At 43.7% G+C, this 22,178-nt stretch overlaps 1 protein-coding gene across 1 annotated transcript; it reads right to left on the bottom strand.

The window, feature by feature from the left end:
• Nucleotides 1-520: 520 nt before the first annotated feature.
• On the bottom strand, nt 521-20,287 carry LOC113172529 (SH2B adapter protein 2). Its single transcript, XM_026375534.1, has 9 exons — nt 20,112-20,287; nt 10,129-11,065; nt 6,994-7,095; nt 6,736-6,827; nt 6,274-6,374; nt 6,023-6,184; nt 5,732-5,934; nt 4,788-4,962; nt 521-2,848 (listed from the first exon to the last, which is right to left on the bottom strand). Exons 2-9 carry the CDS (start codon nt 11,032-11,034, stop codon nt 2,514-2,516), a joined length of 2,076 nt encoding a protein of 691 aa, XP_026231319.1. The 5' UTR covers nt 11,035-11,065; nt 20,112-20,287; the 3' UTR covers nt 521-2,513.
• Nucleotides 20,288-22,178: the final 1,891 nt, after the last annotated feature.

Raw genomic sequence — 22,178 nt, 5'->3', positions numbered from 1 at the left:
GGAGTTTAAACTGTGTGTGGGAGGATGCATGTTGTGAAGGTCTCAGTCTGCACAGAGCCGCTGTTGCTGCTGTTGATAGCATGTCTGCGTATTTATCAGTTTCTCTGAAAGCGCTACACGGTCGAAACATAAAACTAGTAAATGACTGGGATTACCTTTTAACTGAATGAAGTAGTCAATACATGTCACTTTAAACTATGATCTTTAAATCTGGTTCACGAATTCTCACATATAGTAAATGCTCGAACCATCTCAGTGTATACTCGTACAAATAACCCTGTGTACTTTCAGTCGGGTCTAATAATGGAACACTGGCCATGTTTTATTTAACATCATCTGAAACTGAAGAAAACCACGTCACCATTTCACACCTTACACAGGACGATGCCCCGTCATTTTAAATACTTAGTCATATACACTATTCGTAACATGAAATATGGACTTTTCTGAGCCTCCAGTCTCCAACATTTCACTCCAAACCTCAGACATGTGACTGAATAACTGCAGAAAATGCACAAAAGTTTGTTCACGTTTTATTCACAGAAATATAAAGTAGTATGTCAATTACATCACTTTGTACAAAATTGCACAGACTCTTCAAAACTCAGTCAGACAACAGAAAATTCAGCTTTAAGAAGTGTTAAAATAAAAAGGAGACATGAGCGATCTGTGATATGTGAAATGGATTCTGGCAACAGGCAGGTTGCACCTAGGATGTTTCATCAAGGAGAATCAATCAGTTGTACATAAATAAGACTCAATAGGAAAAATGTAATTTACAACAGCTGAGGAATAAATACGTCTCAAAAATAGGATTCAAATTGGCACATGAACTGCTCCATCTGCTCCTTAGCTGAAATTGAAATTTCACCTTTGAAGCTAAATGGCCATGCTTGAAAAAAAAAACCCAACAAAACAATAAAAATAACAGATGACAATGACTCTTGATATGTTTATTCCAAGCGAACAAACGTGTTGCATATGTTTTTTAATATCAGTATTATAGGCTGTACAGTAGTTAGTTTAGCTGCTTGCAAAGAGTAAAATAAGGAAAGTGCACTTATTGAAAAGATTGGTAGCACTCAGTTGTCAAAGGAGTGTTCTCAATCTTCTCTTTTAAATGACTAGTCTCCAACTGTGTAAAATTAGAACTGATATTTTGCATTACACCGAATTTTAAGGCATCAGTTCTAACAGTAACATAAATATTTTGCAGTGCGGTGTGTTAAATTTAGTTCTTCCTTTGAATTATTCAAAGCTTAGAATCAGCACTGTGTCAGCATAAAGTAAAGCAGCAATATCAGATCTTTCCATTCAAGCATGGCCACCTAGTCGCTAAATTTTCCTATGTGTACCACTTGAGTTCACATTCACATGGTACGCCTGCAGGCCACACAGACCATACGCAATACTGCCATAACTCGAAAAAAACAAGTCCAGAGTCCCTCCGGTAAATGCTGGATTTGGTATAATAATATCTTCAAGGCATTACTTTAAAGTGAACCCCTACTTTATGTTAACAGAATATCTAATCTACAGGTGATCAATATGAAGAGCTTGAATACAGAACCAGCACCAGACGGAGGGACCTCAAAAAACATGTCTTAAAAACATTAGTGTAGCACACCAATCATTAAAAAATATTTGGACTCTAATACACCACCATACACTCATACAAATAACCCAGTATAACAGCAAAATGGGACACACCCTGCCGTAATGGTACAGGCTGGACCTGTGTTGTTCATCTTCCATTTTAACATTGTCAAACCGATTTGTAACGTGTGTGTGTGTGTGTGTGTGTGTGTGTGTTCAGTATGTTTTAAGCAGAAACCAACAGTAAAATAATCACCTGCATTTCATTTTTGGGCTGTTGTGGTTATGCAAGAGTTCAGCATCATCGTCCACATTACTATGTTAAACAGTCCGTTCAAGTCCAAGGTAATTGTCAGGCACTAAGACCCTTTAGGCTGTACACGCTCCCCGCTAACACTAACACACCCATGATTGCTGTACTAATGTTAGTGCAGAGCAGAGACCCAGAGCAGGACTTTGTAGAGGAGCCCCGCAGGGGACAGTGAGGATATCCGGGACAGACTCAAAGCAGCTTTACAAACATTAACAGGATGCTCTCGAGAGCTGAGGGGCAGTGAGGGGAAGGGCCATCACTCCAGGATCATTTCAAACTCTCTAGTCCTTCAACGGGGTGGTGACACAGGCTTTGTTCCCAGGCAACTGTGGGTAAGGGTGAACAGGAAGTGGTCAGAAAAGTTGAATCAAAGCCATATGAGTCCACTGGATGACTTCCTCTTGCTTTCTCCACCTTTCTCTGCTTTTCTACGTCTAATCTCTCACTCCAACTCAACCTCTCGCTCTTCTACCGGGTCTGCAGGAATAAGCAAAACAAAGGGTGAGCCTGTGATTTGGATCGTTCTGAGCGCCCCCTGTCACTTTCGACTTTATGCTTCTCATCCAATCCAGAAATGACACGACTAAACCCTGTCCTGGGTCATTTAGTAGAAAGAGTACTGATTCTCCACAGCTCGGGCCCTGCGGGTTCCATCAGCATCATGGTAATCGTCAGATGCACCACTAGAGGCCTCCAGCAGGCGTTCAGAGCTGTTGCTGCGGCTCTGTAGCCCCCCACCTACTCCTCCTCCTGTACCGGGGTCACTGCGAGAGAGGGTGGGTCGGGCAGTGGGTGAAGAGGAGGTGCTGGAGGAGAGCGGCGTATCAGGAGTGGGCCCCGTGGGCACTGTGATCCCAGGCGGGTGGAGAGCAGGCTGGGCTGACTCTGTCCGGCAGCCTGCATCCCTGGGTGGGGTGGGGACTGGAGGCACGGTCACATCTGTGGCAGATTTTGTTGGAAAAAAATCTTTTTAAGAAAAACACACATCATAATGACCATATGACTATAACGATAAACTTTATTTCTGGTGACATCCAATCGCACGTGTGCCCCATGTATACCTTCCTTTGACCAACAATAAAAGGGTTTGCCTTGCACGTTTGTTCTGTTTGACTCTGAAGAAGACAAGGCAGTGTCAAAGTGTTAGTTTAGTCTGTCTGAAACCATTAAAAGCAGCAACTTTATCAGGGTGCGCCAGTCTTTTCCCTTTCAAAATATTTGATGTCCTTGATCTAAGAAGCAGCTGATGTAGCTGCTTGTTGTTCGAAAGTCCACAGAGGAAAACCCCTTTCATCGGCTGACGGCAGTCAGAGGGTTAAAAAGTTCTGTTTCTGTTCTTCCTATTTCCCAAAAATATTGTTTTCACAAATAAAAGCTATTGGCTATTAACAGCTGGTCTGCCTACAACTTTTCTAAAAATACCTTTTTTAAAGGTTAAACAAGAGCTGGAGACAACAGTTTATAATAGTAATGAGGCTAACAGCGCTAAAACGTCCTTCAAATAGGAAGAATATCAACATTAATTTAATCAGATAATCTGTGCTCCAGATTATTGTCTGTTGGTTTGCACCAGAGACCTGCTTGCAAAAGGGCCCTTCATAGAGCAGTGTGTAAACACAGAGTCTGGGCCTCCTTTATTATCCTTTCTCTCGGTGGGCTATAACACCGACAACAGTGGTGCCAAAGACACGCCTGACCAGTGTATCAATAAAGCCTTTTACGCCCCGAATCAAACCCTCACTCTATGTCCATGTGAGAGAGTGTATGAGTGTGTGTAGGTCCAGCGTTTGGGGAAACACAGGCTCTCTTTGTGACCACCACAGTGGGTTGGGGCCGAAGTCTCGGTCTGCATGCAAAACTGCTGCGGCATAATCGCCCCCTCACTCTCCTGTACAGGAGGGCATTCATCCCATGCCAGGAGAGCGGAGGGCAGGAGCAGAGTGAATATGGAGCAGGAGGAGTGGGGAAGGGGAAGGTTCAGGGAGTTTTTGCTGTGCTTCCTCCACTAAAAACAACAAACTTGTGCTCTCCATCATCATGTCTGGAAGTGTATAGTTGCATTATCTATTATCATTTGTTCACCTGAGGAGCAACAGTCAAACCAGTTATTCTGTTCTTTTTGAATCTCCCTACAAATAGTTTCTAAGATTTGCATTTAACACCCTATGTTTGCTCCTTTTTATGTGAGTTAAGTGATCAAATAGTTACAAGAGAGGCAGTTACACAATAACAATACAGCATTAAAATAGCACAGTTACACAGCAGTGTATAGCTTATGTACATCAACCACCAAAAACTGTTGGTTTCATTTCTTATGTTTTTATTCAAGAAGAGAAGGAAGGATTAACTAACAAGAAGAAATGCAAAAACCTTTTAGGTAATGTGTTACTATTACATACAGAGCACCAACACGTTAAAGCTACAGACCTTCCCGCTCCAAAATTGTCTGTTTATGTCTAAATGTTTTATTTTTGACCCACAAATATCACCACCAGCCTCATAAGGAATAGGTTTACGCAAAGTCACCAACAATGACTCCGTTCTATTCAAGTGTCCCAGTAAAGAAGCTAAATGAAACTGTCATTCATCATTTAATTATTTACACCTGAGTTTTCCCGACTGTGACATATCAAAGCGTCTTCAGTGAAAAAGGCCTGTTTGTAAACGGCCCAGATTTTGATCACTGAAATTAGAGACGCAGCAGCAGACAACTCACATGCTGTCTGTCACAGTACACCTATGTTATTAGGATCAGATAATGTGCTTAAGATTAGCATTATTATCTAAAATAAGGCAATAAAATATATGGTCAAGCGCAGATACCTGGACATATTAACATTTATAACCTTTAAATGATTCTAGGTTGTGTGTTGTGTACCTGTGGTGGAGCTGCGCTGCACTTGCACATAGGAGCGTAATGTGATGTCAGCTGAGCCTCCAGATTCGAGGGGGATGGGGTGGGCGTGGAAGTGTCTCAGCATGTCCGACACGGTGTGGAACCACAAGTGGTGGACGTGGCACTGACCGTTCTCATTCACAGACAAACGCAAATGCTGGCAGGGAGAAGGCAGGGAGAGTGGGGGAGACAGGAAAGTGACAGGGGAGTAGAAAGTTTGTGAATCAAAGGAGTGAAGGAGAAATAGGGTCGAGGGTAGAGAAAGAAAAAGACACAAGACAGAGAATTGCTGAGTGAGACACATCTCAACAACATCTGAAACAGACAGACCAAGACAGAGGTCAGGACATTATCTGGGAGGCGTCTTGCTGACAGTAGAATGCCATCGCTGACACCGGAGGAAAAGGCGGCAGCTGACACTTCCTCAACACTGCCGGCTGGCAGGATGTGATGTGCAAGGATCACGTTACATAAGAGGACACAAAATGATGACATTACTGCATCTTTCCCAGGCCTGAACGCGGTTCGCTGTGAACTGCAATGGCTGCATCCCAAAAATGTCAAGAACATGCCTGAGTAAATTTAACGCTGCTGCAGAGCAAGAGCACAGCTGGCAGGAGAGATGAACAGATTCTAACAGAGGAACAAAGTTATTTTAATGAAAAATACATCAATGACATGTTGATAAGTTATTTATTTATAAATCTGATTCTCAGCTATAAGAACATCCTCCATTCTCTTTTCAACAATTGTGATTTGTGACGCCCATTTGTCATAATTTTTTAATATTTCAGAAACTAAATGGAAATCAATATATTTATAGTAGTACAGTTGCACATACATCCTGCTTTCTCTAAATTAACTTTAAGAGTGTGTGAAACCACAGCTCAACATAAGGCTGCTTCATTTGCCTCTAACGATCTCACCTTGGCTTTTCCCTGGAAGTTGAAGGTGAGCACATACTCGCCGGGCCGCGTCTCGCTCTGACGAATCACAAAAAGCCCGTGGCTCCTGACCCCGCCTGCAAGCACCAGCTGAGCAGCCCGCACTCGAGATAATGTACCATGGAACCATGGGTAACCCACCAGGCTGGCATCACCATCTGAGTCTTTTGCTCCTTCGCTACCGCCTGAGCAGAATCACACACAAATCCTTGTATTATTGTATCCGTACGATTTTTATGCTTGATATTGTTCATTTGAAGAATATGTTTTTACCAGAAGAAGAGTTGGACCCCTGGGCCTCTGGGGATTGGAGGAAGCGCTCCAAAGGCATGTGGGATGGGTGCTGTGTGAACGGGGGTTCCCTGCAACGTACTGAGGGGGTACTGTAATGCTCTGCTGCTGAAGGACACGACCTCTCTGGAGCACGATACACACCTACGCATGATTATATATATTAACACATTTGTCCAAAAGATTTGACCGTTATGCAACCGTGACTGCAGCAAAAAGACGCCTTGTCTCACCCTCAGACAGCAGCTCACAGCTGCAAGAGGCCACCATGGAGCAGTCTTTGGAGGCCTGACCATGAGGACATGACGCCAGCTCGATGTCATCGCCGCTGTCACTGTACACAAGCAGGAGGGTCAGAAGAACCACAAGAACGTATACACATGCACAGACACGTGCAAACAAACACCACACAGTCTCATCCTGCAAACATGGACACAAATATTTCTACTGTTTACGTCCTGAGCTGCATCGACTAACATCCACCGGCCAACGAGACCGAGGAGGAATGCAAGCTCGCCCATGTTTGTGCTTAAGCAACCTGTCAAAAACGCCACTACTTGATGATTAATGACTGTGTGTTACCCCTCCTTTCCTGTTCCTATCCACCCTTTTCCCTCTCTACACTGCCCCCCCCCACCCCATCCCTCTCTTCTCTCCATCTTCAGCCAGCAGCAAATATTTATCTGGTGATTTACCCAGGGTCGATGCAGTCCTGGATGTCAGCAACCCATGAGTTTTTCTGCAGCGAGTCAATGGTTTCCAGGATGTACTCTCCCCCGTTTTCCACCTGCGGGAGCAGCCAAACACTGTGATCACACACTGAGCTCTGTTCAAAGCACCACATCAGGGTACAGAGCACGTCAAAGCACGGCTGGCTCATTTTTCAACAGCAACACTCACATCATGTTTTCAAACTCTTTTTGTGTATTTCCATTAAACTAATCTGCTCCTACCTTAAGAACAAATGTGTTGTCCTTGTCGGGCATCTCCAGCGGCATGGTGGTCCTCACCTCCACAATGGCTGAGAGAGGGATGCTCACTTTGGGTTTTGAGGACTAGAACCAACATGTAAAAACACAGATACAACCTCAAATAAACCAATGGCTTTTTCTTTTTTTATTCATATAATAAGTAGAATAGATGATCAACATTCAAACATGCAGTATGTTGGCCTTTACATTTATAGTGTGTAAACATCTCTCAGTCATCAAACATTGTCCCTCACAAATGATAATTAGGGTGAAACCTGCAGTCAAAATGATTCAATTCATAAAGCATTAACAACACTTAACTACCCTCTCTTGTTTCCTGAGATGAAATAGATTAAGAAGAGTTTATGAAAAGCTCAGTTTTTATGCAGTCTCTCGTTCCTCACGGTGTTTCTCAGGGGTTGCTACTGCTGACTGAGTAACAAACATGAAACGCAAAGACTTTACAAAGAGGTGATCACAGAAAAGAGCCTGGCCTCCGATCGCCCTCTTCACAGAGTCTGATCCAGACAATAATCTTAACAGATCCTACGAGTGTGTTTGAGGCTGTGAGTGTGGTTTGTGTGTGCGTGTATATTTCTTTCTGTGTGTCTCAGGAGAGTCAGAGCACGGAGACTGACTGATGGTCTAGCAGAAGCTTATCGGCTTGTCTGTCTGGAGCAACACTGCTCTCATCTTGATCTGCCTGTACAGTGGGCTGTCGTCGACGCCCACAGTGCTTTTCTCTGGATCAAATGTCAAACAACACTTCCTGTTTTTAACCATTTGACCATTTCCTGTACCTCTCTAATGTGGGAAGCACAAACCCAGTGTCAGTATTTAGTTGATGCAAACCAATATTAACCACTGGTGAAACCTGTTGTACTAAAACATTTCAAAGATGAGAACCTCAAAGCCTCAGCAGCTAAAGCTGGATCTATCTGCACGTCACTAGAGCAAAGTAAAAAACTGATCTTTCCATATTAGGCAAACCTGAAACAAATAAAGCCAACAACTCTAACCAAGTGAGCGTTTGTTGGATTATTTCTGGAGGTATAAAGGTGCATCTCTCTGAACTGGAGTAACGACAGGACTTAAAACTGTTCTCACAGAGGCTATCAATGGCTCCAAAAGAGTAACCACTGTTATGTTGTTGCAGACACGCAGCGCGGCGTTTCTACGTCTTTCTTTTTTTACGAAATCCTCTACGTGTAAGGATTCAGGGTTTAGACCCACATGAATGCATTAACGGAACGGACAGTGGGTCATGTCAGGACCTGCTGCTGTGTCATAATGCAGGCAGGAGTTCTGCGGTGTGCTGCCTCTGTCACATGCAGCAGCCAGCAGACTGATAGCCCTGACAGAGACAGAGCAAGAGAGCCAGGAGGAGGCAGGAGTGAGATTTTATGAGTCGGTTTATCTTCCCGACGTTGTTGACTCTGCACTGTTATTATTTGTAAGACCCGAATAGGATGGCAGTGATAAAACTCAGTGAGAGTCTGTGGGGCAGGACCGACGGGGTGTGTGTGTTTAATTAATGTGTCATCAAGGCTGTAACCGCTGCTCTGAAGCCTGTCGTAATCTCAGCCTAGTCCAGCGTTGAAAATACTTTTCCCATGCGTGGACATTAATAGTGCAGAATAGTGAAACTGCTGAAGCACAATTATTAAGTTTCATTTCAGACAAGTTTTCCTTGTGGAGCTCTTTGAGTTTGACTCACAAACTATTTCTGTTCCTATTTCAGTTTGTCGTAGTCAGTTTGCCAGAAACAGTGCGATTCCTCACCCCTACAGAAATCACTGTGTCACCTTCCTCTCTCTCACACAGTTTCTCCACCAGCTCCTTCACCCCCCTCCAACACCTGCCTCCCACCTGTCCTTACCCCTCTCCCGCTTTCTGCAGCCTTACACCCGCACTCTGCTGGCCAAGTTCAAAGGACAGTGGCAGATTTACACACACTCAGCTGCACAGTCGCACGGCCTTCTTAAGGTCAGTGGCAGCGATCTGGAAATTCCACATAACCAAATGTGATGCATGCACGTGAGTGTGTACGCATGGTTTGACTTCAGACTGTGTTACTCAGGGTCAGAGGGGCTGGATTTTCAGGCTGAGTTTATATCCTGGATTTAGGAAAAGGTATCCAATAAACAGGTTTTTAGACTTGACATAGAAATTAAAAAGAAAAATAATTTCTTAACTAGACTCTTAATTGAGACCCCTTCACTTCCTGTAGATTTCATTTTAAACTCCAAATTGTTGTCGGGTTCAACCTGTTTACTTTTTCTTCACTTCAGATGGATCAAAACCAGCTGACTGGACTTTAGGACCGTTTTAAGGCCTGTGTCTCTAAAGTATAAAAAGCATAATCACACTGCATGTCACAATGTCCAAGGAACTTGTGGAGCACAGTGACCTCAATAATTATGAAATTGAAGAAGTCTGGAACCACCAGGCGCCTTCCTCTCTTAGGGTTGGTCATTTGACTAAACTCTGTAATCAGGAAACAAGGACAAGTCTCTGACTGCCCAGTCAGGTTATATGGTCACCCAGCTGTGGTGAACTTGATAACTAACGAAGGCTTGGAGTGAATTCTTTTAAATTTGGTACCTGTCAGTGATGAACTGGTTAGATTTTAGCAGCTAAAGGTCATAGGTCATGGTCACTTCATGTTTATCCAAGTCTCGCTGTGAATGTATTGTCTCAGAAACGCATTGAAGGAATCTTCAAATTTGATTTGGCGTCAAGAATTCTAGTAGAGAGTCTAATAGTTGTTATTATTGTGACAAAAATATGTTTATGGTTTAGTTATCGCTTTATATGTTTTGTTGTTATCAATATAGACTTGAAACTACTGTAAATGACAACATTTTGCAAGATTTTTGCAGGCTCATTGTAGACACACAGCCTCTGCAAAATACAACCAGGGTTTATTACAACGCTCTGGGTTTACAGAATTACTTTCTGACTTTTATAAAATGACAAATAGGACAAAAAATTAACAGATTAACTGATGAAAAAAAATCTTTAGATGCAGTCAAATATGAATCTATTGACTTCTAATTTCACCAGTGTGTGCATGTTTTTCTGTCTAAATTCCCTGTACGTGTGTGTTTTCAGTACCTTGGGTGGCACATAGAACTCCAGCAGGAACCTCTCCCCTCCTTCATCCCTCTTTGTTTTCCTCAGCAGCAGACGGCATTTCTGCCACTGTGCAGCACCCATACAGTTCGTGTCATCGGCCACCATGTACCTCAGCACACCCTCCCTTTGGATTTCCAGCAGCTCAGCCTTGTGGCCCTGCGAGCCCCTGGGAAGCCGCAGCTTCTGAGACCACTTCTCTCCCCCTGCAGCCTCCCCTCCTCCTCCTCCATTAGCCTTCCTGGCTCCAGAGGGTGCGTCAGGTTCAGGAGAGGCCCGTCGGTGCCACATCTCCTTCACACCATCCACCACACACAGACTCATGTTCCTCAGGGAAAAGCCCTTCTTGAAGCGAGCCTTTGGGTGACTGACGGACACATCCTCTGAGCTCCGGGACTGTCCTAGAGCAGAGACCTTGTGTGCCGGCTGAGGGCCTCGGGAGGTGGGGGCGCCACTACCTCCTCCATCTATCCCTCCACCTCCACTGTCCATACTGTCCAGGGATTCGCTTGAAGCCCCAGCGTCCTTGCGTCTCTGGTAGAGGTCGTGACCGTAGGACAGCGGGCAGCCTTGGATTCCCAGGAAAGGAACAATGCTGTACTTGGGCGCCGCGTTGGAGCCGTCCTCCCCCGGCGAAGATGCCTGGCTCTCTCGGGCCTGGGTCAGCGCTGCAGAGAAGCACTCAAGGAAATGGTGGGCAAAATGCTGTGAGAAGCTGGCATCAGCACCAGGTGAGTCGTAACACGGATTCTCCGTCAAGAAGCGCTGGAACTTGTCTGCGAAGTCTGCAGCAGAGGCTCGAGCATGCAGCTCACAGAACTCTCGCCAGTCAGGCAGTGGGCACGAGGAGGAGAGCTCCGGGCTACCGGGCACCACCGCTCCGTTCATCACTGGGCCATGCCAACCCACCGAGGAGAGGCTGCAGGAAGGAGAACAAAGTGTTAGTGGGTACAACAATAAGACTGCAATTAAATGTATGCAGTGTCATTGTATTTACATAATGACAGCAACACTTTTTCTTATGTTTATGTGACAACACATCAGAGAGAAATCATTAGGACAGCTAAGGTCTCCATCAGTTTCCAGTTCATGATTTCTGCGCTCCAATTATCTGGATTTTCTAGACATGTGTTCTGTCAGAGCAGATTAACAGTAACTTGGATGCAACACATATTCATTGTATGGCTCCTTTTTATGTCGCATCTATCTCATTCCAGTTGTTCTGATGGTTGTCTGAATGAAGACATTTTTTAAGACCGTAGTTGCTCCTGTCCACTCAGCTTTACTGAATATTCCTATCCTCCCTAGCATGTGTGCGTTTGTATGACTCAGTCCTTGATGCTGCCTCCCTCACTAGCCTGAGCAGTGCCAAACCACATCACATCACTGATAAAAGTCTTCACACTCTGGTCTGCAGTGGGGATCTAACACATACCATCATCGCGTCAGTAGCAACATCCAAGGGATCCACATCAGTAACTAATACATAATCAGCGAATATGAATAGCATCAAACAAACACATGTTGGTTTGATTATTGTTTGTCTGTAAATCACACAGATAAAAGGGTACTGTCGGAGTGGGCAGGCTGAGCGGCATATGCACGGGGACGGCCAACACCCCCCCCCCCACCAAGCTGTGAAAGCTTATTCTGAGAACTGCTAGGCTGCTCTTGGCAGTTCACTCACAATATGTGCTCAAATGTTTGTTTTCTGCAATTGCACTCTTAAACCAAATCATGCATGCATTTGCACTGCAGAGTTTCCTGGAATTTCCTGTCATTTTCAAAAGCATCAGTGTGGGCTGTCTTTTCATGAAGAATTAGTGCAAAAATACTCCCCACTGGAATTAAGTCTGACACACACATTCAACTACAAGCTAATATCTCTCGTTCCCTCTACTTTTCCTCTCCCACAGATCTGAAACAAACAATATGACAGATTAGAGCGATGCTGTGATAAGGGAGTGCCAGCTGTTTGAAGGACCATTTCTTATCTCATCAAACCAAGAGAGAAACTCCTGAATGCTGAGACCTGATGTCAGAATTTCAGAGGGATGTGATGATGGATAGAGGCACAAGAAAGCAAGAAGAGATAACAATAAAAGGAACTGTGTGGTTGTCTCAGTGAATTCTCTAATGCCAATACTTCTTTTTACTTCTCTTGCTTCAGCTCAGTGCAGAAATGGTTGGTTGAAGACCTCAGTTTAAGCTGTTTTGACTGGACGTGTGATATTTAGGAGAATCTCTCAGTGCTTGTGTTGGCTGAAGACCTTAAGAATGTGAATGAGCAGCACTGTGTTGTTCTTGTCATTTCTGCCACCGGGGCTGAATCACAACCAAATGTCTGGAGATGGGATGTCTTACATGGTCTCTCATCAGGTAATGGAACCTAGCGTAATGGGTCTGACAGACAATGTACAGTGTGAAAAAGGAGAAAAGTGTTTGATTTTATGATAGAAATTATGGTTCCACTTTCTTAATAGGGGTAAGCGTTTATAGTGTAAATACTGGAAAATAGCCAAAAAGCCAATGCATGATCACCACATAACCAAGTGATTTCTACCTAGACGGGCTCGCAAAGCACGTGTTGAAAAAGAAAAGCAGAAATTATATTGTAAAAGATTTAGTAAAAATTAAGCAAGAACCTTCCAGGAACCATTTTGCCTCCAGTGCCATAACTTTCAAGAACTGCAACCTTCTTGGACTCTGCAGAAGCACAAAGTGCAAGTCTCTGAGCTACTAGCAGAGTGAGAAGTGCTGAATCTGAGCCACCATTAAACAAGAATAGAAAGAAAAATGTAGTAATTTGTCAGATGCTTTTATCCAAATTGACTTACAAGTTACACGCAATGAACAACTTGGGCTCCTTGCTCAAAAACACTTGCAAAAGCATGTGGCCGGGGTGGAACTAAAAATAATTTAAAATATCCTGAGAAAATGCACTTGTGCAAAAATAATGAGCACAATGCGGACAATAGAGTGGAAGGGACCAAGCACAAATTCAACTACTCATTACTGAACCTAAGTTTTGATATTGTTATTGTTATTCAGTAATATACAGTATATTCCGTGGTATGGTACATATTAGACTGCTTCCAGAAAACACTTACTTTAGAAAGAGGAGCAGAGCATCTGCAACCTAGATTAGTAGAGTAGATGAATAAAGACACCTTAATACTGACTTACTAACATTTTTTATGTCTTACTAGAAACTGCGTTCATATATGAATATCAAGTAAAAACACCAGCAGTAACAGATTATATGGTGGTGCTGAATAGAACGAGAGGTAGAAACACTTTTCATTAATGACTCCATCATTTCATTCATCCAAACATCCACCCGTTTCTTCCTCTTCTTCAAGCCACACAACATTTACAAGCTAAACTGCTAATCACCGAGTGCTGGTGTGATAATTATCTCGATCCCCTCGTCTGTAGGAGAGAGAGCGATAGTGCGTGCTGCTGGCTATGAGAAAGTCAATACCCATTCAGCTATTTAGAAATCTGCACTGGGCCAACTTTCCACCCATTCAGCAGAAAAACAACACACAGTGAGGTGCATTTGTCAAACTTCCTCCCTTCTTTTATATAGATGACAATGTGCCTCTTTCAAGGACACTGAACTAAATGTCACACACATACAAACACACACACACACACACACACACACACACACACACACGTTCACTGAGCCAAAATTAAGCCATATGACTCTGGAGGAAGTGGACAGTGTTAGTGTTTTCTGTGTCTCAGCTGGGCTGCAAAGTAAATGACAGAGAAAACTAAATTAGTGTGGGGGCGTAAATGAAAGTGAAAGCAACAAAAGAGAAAAGAGCCGGGGGGATTGAGTGGCAATGGGGCAAAGTAACAAGCACATTTACTCAGGTGCAAATGTTGAGGTACTTTATTTCAGTTTGCTTCAACTATAGTTACATTTCAGGAAAATAATTGTATATGAAAATTGAAGGTGTCGTTGGAAATTATGTAAAAATACAACTAAGTTGCAAGAGCAAATACAAATAATGATATAAGGAGGAAACTGTATAAATTAAATAAAGAATATGCATGAGTTAAGTATTCACTGTCAGGTTATTTCATTCGTTTTAAACTTTTTTATGTTTATGTTAAGGTCCTGGAAACACTGAGTTTAGGTTTCTGTGTGAGTTTTTTTAATGAGTGGATGCCCATTTTATTAGTCTCATGCATACACACCACAATGCACAAGCTCAGGACCTCAGGACTCTCTCATCCACTGAGAAGGTCCTATAGAAATGTTCAGGGTAGTGGCTTTACTCTGCTCTTTAATGGTGGTGGGGCAGTTGACCAGATGCACATCTGAAAATAAAAGTTTTATTCTGACAAAAAAATGTTTCAGTATCGCATAAATCCCACAGTTGTGCCACATGTTGTTGTTTCTTATTCAGTGTGCAATGGCCTCAATTCTGTCCTTTGTGTATATTTGGGAGAAAACAGCCCATAAACTGCAGCCAGGCTTGGTCACAATGTGATTTTACCTTTAGTTCAATTTATATATCAATACAGTATCTGTTTGACAATGAAACAGTTCTAAATGTGGATTATTCATTGATTCATTTATTTCTAATAAAGTTTGTAGTTCTAAATGTTTTTGAATGACACTTTATATGTGTTTTCATTTTACATTGCTGAACTGGTACTTTTACTTAAGTTAAGGACCTGAGTACTTTGTTGGGGGCGGGGGGTTAATGCACAGGCCAGCTGCTAAAACAATCCATGTTGTAATGTGTGGAGGTGGAGGAAGACAAGACGAGCGTAAAGAAAGGCCGATGCGGTGCGGGTGGGGAGCAGAGGCACCGTGAAGATTTTCGCATTCCCACAGCTCCTCTCAAAAAGACCACAAGGAGTCGAGGGGAATCTAAAAACGTCCACCTCCATCTTCAACCCTTAGGAGCCTTTCCCCTTCCTGTATCTCTTCCCTATCTGTTGTAAAAATCTACCACTGCTGTGCCCCCCTCGCTCCTCCTGCTGCTTCTTTGCCCAGGGGAGCCAGGCTGATATCTCTGTCAGATGGTTGGAAGTTCTGTCTGTAACAGTAAACTGAGTGGGGAGGAGAGGAAAGAGACGTTACTGTGCAGGGAGAAGAGATTAACTACAGCCTGCAAAACACATCGGACGGGATTCATTCACTTCATGTCCTCCGTAGAGCCCTCACAGGACTGGACTATGCAGGGCCAGGAATTACATACGCCTGATTAGTACTGTGCTGTTGAGGGAAGCAGCTACTGAGGAAAGGATACTCCAGCCAAGCATAACGGATGTACAAGGATTTGTGTTTTTAAAGCTGTGTGTACACATACCTCTGTGTACAGAGATAAACACAGTACATGTAGTTTAACACACTCCTATATCCAAACACACACACACACACCCATTGCTGTGAGCAGTTTCATGCCAGCAGCACACCCTCTGTGACTGGCTGATGAGGATGATTGGTGATGTTGTGCTCCCACCCCAGGGAGGTTGGACCCAGCCATGGTTTCTATGATTAGCCTGCTCCACAGCACAGCACAGAGCCGTACACACACACACACATCTTAAACTAAATCTGAATCCATTAATTAGGTTTTCTTTCACAAAATGTAAATATTGCTGTCATTCAGTGTGGACAGGAGGATGTTTCAAGACAACACACATGTTGATATACAGCTAGATGTGAAAGCTCTGTCACCCTTGGATAAATCCCATAAATATACTTTTTTGTCTTTCCCTGTTCTTTCTTCTAATGTTAATGCAACATTACTTTTTATTTTGTGAACCAGCAACAACAGAAACACATGACACAGCAACGGTCTGGGCGCTGCACTAAGTCAATGTAATATTTAGTGGAATCTATTCCTCCCTTTGTCTGTGCAATGTTTTCTGTACAACTGGCTACCGCACAACCCCAAAGCACGACATTTCCGCCCCATGATTAACAGTTGGTCTTCACATTAAATCGTCTTTGTTCTCCAAACACACCTTTGGACATTGTGACCAAAGCACTGCTGGGAAAAAGCATGGGAAATAGCTGCCGTGCTATCTGGTGTTTTGCTGAGTGGTTAAAGTGAAGGGAGGGAATTCCCACTTCATCTCACTGTGAAGTCTCCAAACAACGCTGCATTGCATTATGTACGCACACATGGGCACAATCAGACATTAATTGGATTTTTACGAGATGGGCCAGTAATGTCCAGGCCGATTGACCCGGGCATTTGCGTTCTCTCATACAGCTCTCAGTAATGTCTCGAGAACATCAGGGTTACATTACATGTCTAAAAACGTCTCTACCTTCAGCTACGCTCAATTACACTTCACGCACCCTTTGAGGTATTAGACAATGTCTGTTACAATAAACAAGAAGTTGCAAAACGTAGTAATAAAGCTGAACTAATTGAAATTATCTGTGTGGTTATGAGGGCACGCCTCGCTCCAAAACTACTGGCTGCCAGACTGTTCGGTGAGTCTGTCTCTTCGAGAGATGACGACAGCACCGCTCCACAGTAAGGAGAGAAGTATCCTCTAAATCTAAATACTACTAAATGTTCTGGCTCTAGCATCTCACAGGTCAAAGATTTGCTGCTAATTAATTATGTAAAATCAGTCAAATTAGTCATTAGTCGTGAAGAGAGGCCCTAAAACCCAAAGATTCAATTTTAAATAAATTAAATTAATACATTTTATAGTTTTTGCTGCTTTTCTTTGTCTCATGCGATATTAAACAGACTACATGGGGTTTTAGATGATTTTCTTTTTGGTAAATGTAGCACTCCGATGGCATCATTGTGGACTTTTATTGATGTCTATCACTGTTATAACATCTACAGAGAAAATCAATGAAGAAGAATCATCAATAATCAGCAGATTCACTTTTAAAGAAAATAAAAGGGTATGTAGCACCAATGCAATAACAAGTTAACTTTAACCCGTATCCATGAGTGGCAAATGATCATGTGTGCACTGATGTCACGTTAGTGTTAGTTTCAACATGATATTCGTGTTAACTATAACTATTCTATAAATACACAGTTATATATTCTTCAGTCTGTGACATCTAACATGTGACCTAAATAAAGGGGTGACAAGTAACTAAAACTAAGACTGCACTTGCAGCAAAAATGTAGGTGACAGAGATGCAGATTTCAGCAGTAACACGATGTCTGTTCCGTTTGTTTTCTCTGCTGAAGAAGGACAGAAACAAAAGCAGTAGCTGACACAGGAGGGAAGTCACACTGACAAAAACTGAGTCACCTGAACAAGTCAAAAGACACATTATTACAGCAGACATCCAGGTGTGTGTAGGTGTGTGTGAAGACGCCAAGAGAGAACTGTGTAAACCAGCTTAACCACTGAATAAAAAGAGAGCGAAAGAGAAGCAGAGGAGATGTCGACATAAGATAAAGAAAAAAAAACCCACATGGAAATGATCGCAGATAAAGAGGTAGGATGAGGGAAGGAGCGTTTGATGCTGTGGAAGGAGAAAGAGCAGTAATAGGGGTCAACCGTAATCAACCCCTCCCACACACACACACATATACACACTCTTTTAGATCTGTCCACTTCAGAGAAGCCGGTCAGCGACCTTTAACCTGCGCGTTGATAACCACGTCCCGCTCTCATGTGACTGAAAGTTGTCTGGAGAGTTTCTGTCAGTCCCAACATGACTTGAGACCACCAGAGATGAGAGTGCCTACGTTCGTTTGGAGATTGTAGCGGTGACGTGCACACAGACAGTCAGCATGAGAGGCAGACAGTCCTGATCCAGACACTGATATAACCGGCTGCATAGAGCTCTGTGTGCCTGCGTGCGACTGTGTAGATGCAAACAGATGCAGCCAGTCATAAGAAACCAGATATGATGTGAAGATGGAGGATGGGCATGCCTGCTCATTGAGCTCTAACTGTTCACAACCAGACTGACCAGCGTGTGATGGGGCAGGTAGCAGAGCCTCGTCACACAGATATTAAACACATTAATTAGCGTGTTCTCTACCAGCAGGCTCTCCTCACTCTGTCTCTCTTTCTCTCTCTCACGCTCGCTCTCCTGGTTTCTCTGGCAAGCAGCGACAATGTAAATATTGAGTGAGCTCAGGCATCCATATGGCAGCCAGTGATAAAGGACGCAAAGCGTGGGTGACACACATACCGCCACTGACTTCCATTTCCTGTCTCTCTCCCACCAGCTCTAACTAATTTCACAGATGACCACAGGCCTCTCACAGAGATGTACACAGGAGGAGAAACACTGTGAAACCTGTGTGAGTAGGAATGGATGAGTTTTCAATTCAGCGTCTCACAGTAAGGCTAACATTGAAAAAAAAAGTCTGATGATGCATCATAAACGGCAACAGACAGCATGGACGTGATGCTTGAATATACATGTTCCTGTAGGGCTGCAGCTAACACTGATGTGAGCGGGGTTTGCATTTGGATGTGCACACACAGAAAGCGAAAGACGGGCGTTTGTGACATAGGCTCAAAATGTCCCAGAGATCGAGGCGACGGCAAAATGACGGGAAAAAAAACAAATGTTTACAGTTAGACAAAGTCGCCAGAGGAAAACTGCAACAAGTCTCCACAAGCTGGATTAACTGGATTAGAAAGTGTTCTCATTATTCTGTCCACCCTCTGTATAGTGTAGTGAAGGTGGTGTAGCATCGCTCAGCTTCGATCAGCTGTGAAACATTTAAGTTGTAGTGTGAATCTTTGTGAAACAGAAGGGGAGACTGAAGTGATACAAAGATACACAGTAATGATACTGTGTGAGAAGCTAAATGAAATAGTCAATTGAATATTAACACATCTTTTAAATATTATATTATAATTGTATTATACTCTGAAGTGTCTGTAGGGTGTTCTTGTTATCACTCAATGCACAGCACAGTCTAGTCTGGATGGTGTAACATCACTTCCCTAGGGCCGGTTTTAGTAGGATTATAATAAAACTGGATTGATGCTTAGACATGACAACAAACCATGAGTCCCACTACAATCTTAGACAATTTAGTTATAGAATAGAGTAATAATAGTATAAAATAACACCCTGTTACTATAGTTACTATTTATGTTATTACAGAGTAATTCCCTTTAACTTAGCCACCATAAAACCACAACATAGAGTCAGACATGCAGTGTACCTTCATAGAGGTATCATGAGGCCCTGACGGTGGTTTAAAGGCCTGTATCCTGTTATGATCTAGATTATTAAGCTCCATATTAACTGACTGCCTCGAGTAGCCTATAAAAAGATACATGAGAGAAAGTCAATAGCAGGCCTGAAACAGGGCCACTGCAGGCCCACAGAGCCTGTTCACAGCCAGCAGCGCAGCGTCGTGCATGATGCGTACTGGACTTCATGAATGGGACTCGGCAGCTGGCTCCTGCTGAATGGTTCACAGATCCAGGTCCAGAGAGGAGGCGATGAATGGGAGCCTGCGTGCGGACTCACGAGTTTGACACCGGAGCGGGCCTGTGCGTCCCATCCGGACACACAGGACGCACATCAGGCCCGCGGTCCGTCCTGTGACCGACCACACTTTACTCAATCAAGGCTATTAATGGATTAACGGGGGAGAGGATTTACACCGAGACCCCTTCAGGTCGAGGAAGCCTCGGTCTCTGTGTTCGACACCTAAAACCGAGCCGCATCCAGGGACTGACTGCACTTGTTCCCTGCCATCACAGACCCGATCCTGATCACAGGACTCGTGTCGGAGTCAGACCGTGGGGATGAAACGGGGGGAAGACCGACGCACAGCAGCCCCCTCTCTCCTCCGCAGCACCTGGAGGCTGCTCGTTGTTCCCACCATCAACAAACCACGACGCTGACGCCTTTATTTCTCTTCACATCACCGTCACATAATAAAAAGGGGCTTCTGCAAAAATAAAGGTGTCTAAGGAGAAACGCCAGCGCGCTGGATGAGAAAGAAAACGCAGCCGCGGGCTCTCACCTCAAACCAGGACTGGTCGCATGACGCCGGCGTCTCTGAGGAGGTCTCTGAGGAGCCTCACGTCTCCGGACTCTTACACGGTTTGTCCCCGCTAGTCTGAACGAGCTCCCAGCCGGTCAGCCCTCCATCTCCGAGCTCGACGCACAGCGCTGCTGTCCCTCTGTCTCTGCTGTCCGTGTCCACCGACAAGTCAGCAGCAGAGAGGCAACGGGACACTTCCGGTAGGTGTCTTCAGAATAAAGTCCCCACGCTGCTGAGCCCAGAGTGAGCTGTTGTTGAGGGGACCAGACCCTCAGGTCACATCAGCTGGATTACATTATTACATGGGAACGGCTGGTAACCAATGATCAGTGTAGAGGCTGCTGTGGGGGAACCTGCAGGCTGTAGGTGCAGGTGGAGGGTCAGGACCTGTGACCTCTGTATCACAGGATGCACATGACACTCAAATAGACAGTAGGACATTTGTAATCAGCTCATGTGCTTAATCACGTTCGTTTTAGTTTTAGTTCAGGTCACCTGAACCTGTTAAGACACCCCCCCCCTGAGTGTTTGCTGATGGGCGACACCTTTAATTTGGAGGGTTTTATTTTGAAGGCATGTTCAAAGAGCGACATATTGTGTGTGTTTGCTGGAGACGACCGCATCTTCCTTCAATAGAGTGGGGGGGGGTGAGGCGGGGGGGGGGGGGGGGGGGCACCGATCTGTTTAACAGCCGCCCATGACTGTCCTTAAAGGGGCCACACCCTTATTGTTACCACTGACACAATGGAAGAGGCGTGGAGGTGTGTGTGTGTGTGTGTGTGTCTGTGTGATACACAGGCCCTTTGAAAACACTCATCCTCACTTTATTAGGTACACCTGTACACTCAAGTACACACATCAACCCAACACAGAATCACAGCAGATGATTCTAATCTATTAATGTAAATAAGATGACCAAAACTGAACGAATGAAGCACTCAGGCTGCTCTACATGTAATTCCTCTCTCTGTTTTCGAATAACATGCGAAAACAAAACTCCAAACGCCCAGCATCACAAAAGGAAACAATCAAATGTGTAATATCTGATGTAGCACATCATCGTCTTGACTGATGCAGAGGTGACTTAACCTTAAAGTCATGACAACATATATATAATCTGAGATCTGAGGAACAGAAACAACATCAGCAACAAAAACAAAGAACCCACAGTTGGACACAGGTTCTGTTAGGATATTTCATAATCCTCATCATCTACATGATGAGATTGTTAAATATCTGCCTTTATATCTAAATACTGAACACATTTTTGTGACATCCACTATTTGTGAGCCTGCAAATGTTTTATGTGTAAAGTATGTGTAGAGGCACCACAGCAGCAAAGACAACACAGAACAGAACTCCTACGTGAACTTGACTTACACCTGACTGGGCTGACCAAAAATAAATAAATGAAAATATCAGAGTTAATGGCAAATGACATCTCCTACCGTCCAAGTGAGTCAGACCACATCATGCAGAAGCAGGTTCAGATGCTCACTGACTCACTTTCTTTCTTACATCACTCAGCTGAGTACAGTGAAATGATACTGAGATTATTATTAAATTATTATTGGTATTATTGTAGTAGTAGCAGTTGTAGTAGCAGTAGTAGTGGTAGTAGTAGTAGTAATTACCAGTCTACTTGTCAATCGAACCTGCTCTGTGTTAGAGGTCAGATTGATGTCATTACATAAATGTCATTTGACCAAATGAGAGTGTCGCACTGTGACCCTGTTTTCAGAGCTCTGAAGGATCCATGTAATGATTACAAAAAAACAATCAGACCAAAGCATGTGACAGATGATGACGGTTTGAAGGGTTGATAAATCATTTACAATAATAAACTCACTTCCTGATGGTAAACTGTACACTTTCCTGGTGGCCTCGGTTCACACCTCAACAGCTTGTGGTGTTTTTTAGGCCTTTAGCATCAGGAACCACTCATATTCACATTGCACTGACAGTATATTGCATCTCTTTGCTGTTGCTTTGCATCCAGTCTCCGCAGCTAAAACACAAGATGTTCAGTTTCTTTGTGAAGTTTCT

This window comes from Anabas testudineus, chromosome 13, assembly GCF_900324465.2.
Source record: "Anabas testudineus chromosome 13, fAnaTes1.2, whole genome shotgun sequence".
Taxonomy (NCBI): Eukaryota; Metazoa; Chordata; class Actinopteri; order Anabantiformes; family Anabantidae; genus Anabas; species Anabas testudineus.
The sequence above is the reverse complement of the archived record's forward strand: the minus strand, read 5'-3'. Positions and strand labels throughout refer to the sequence as shown.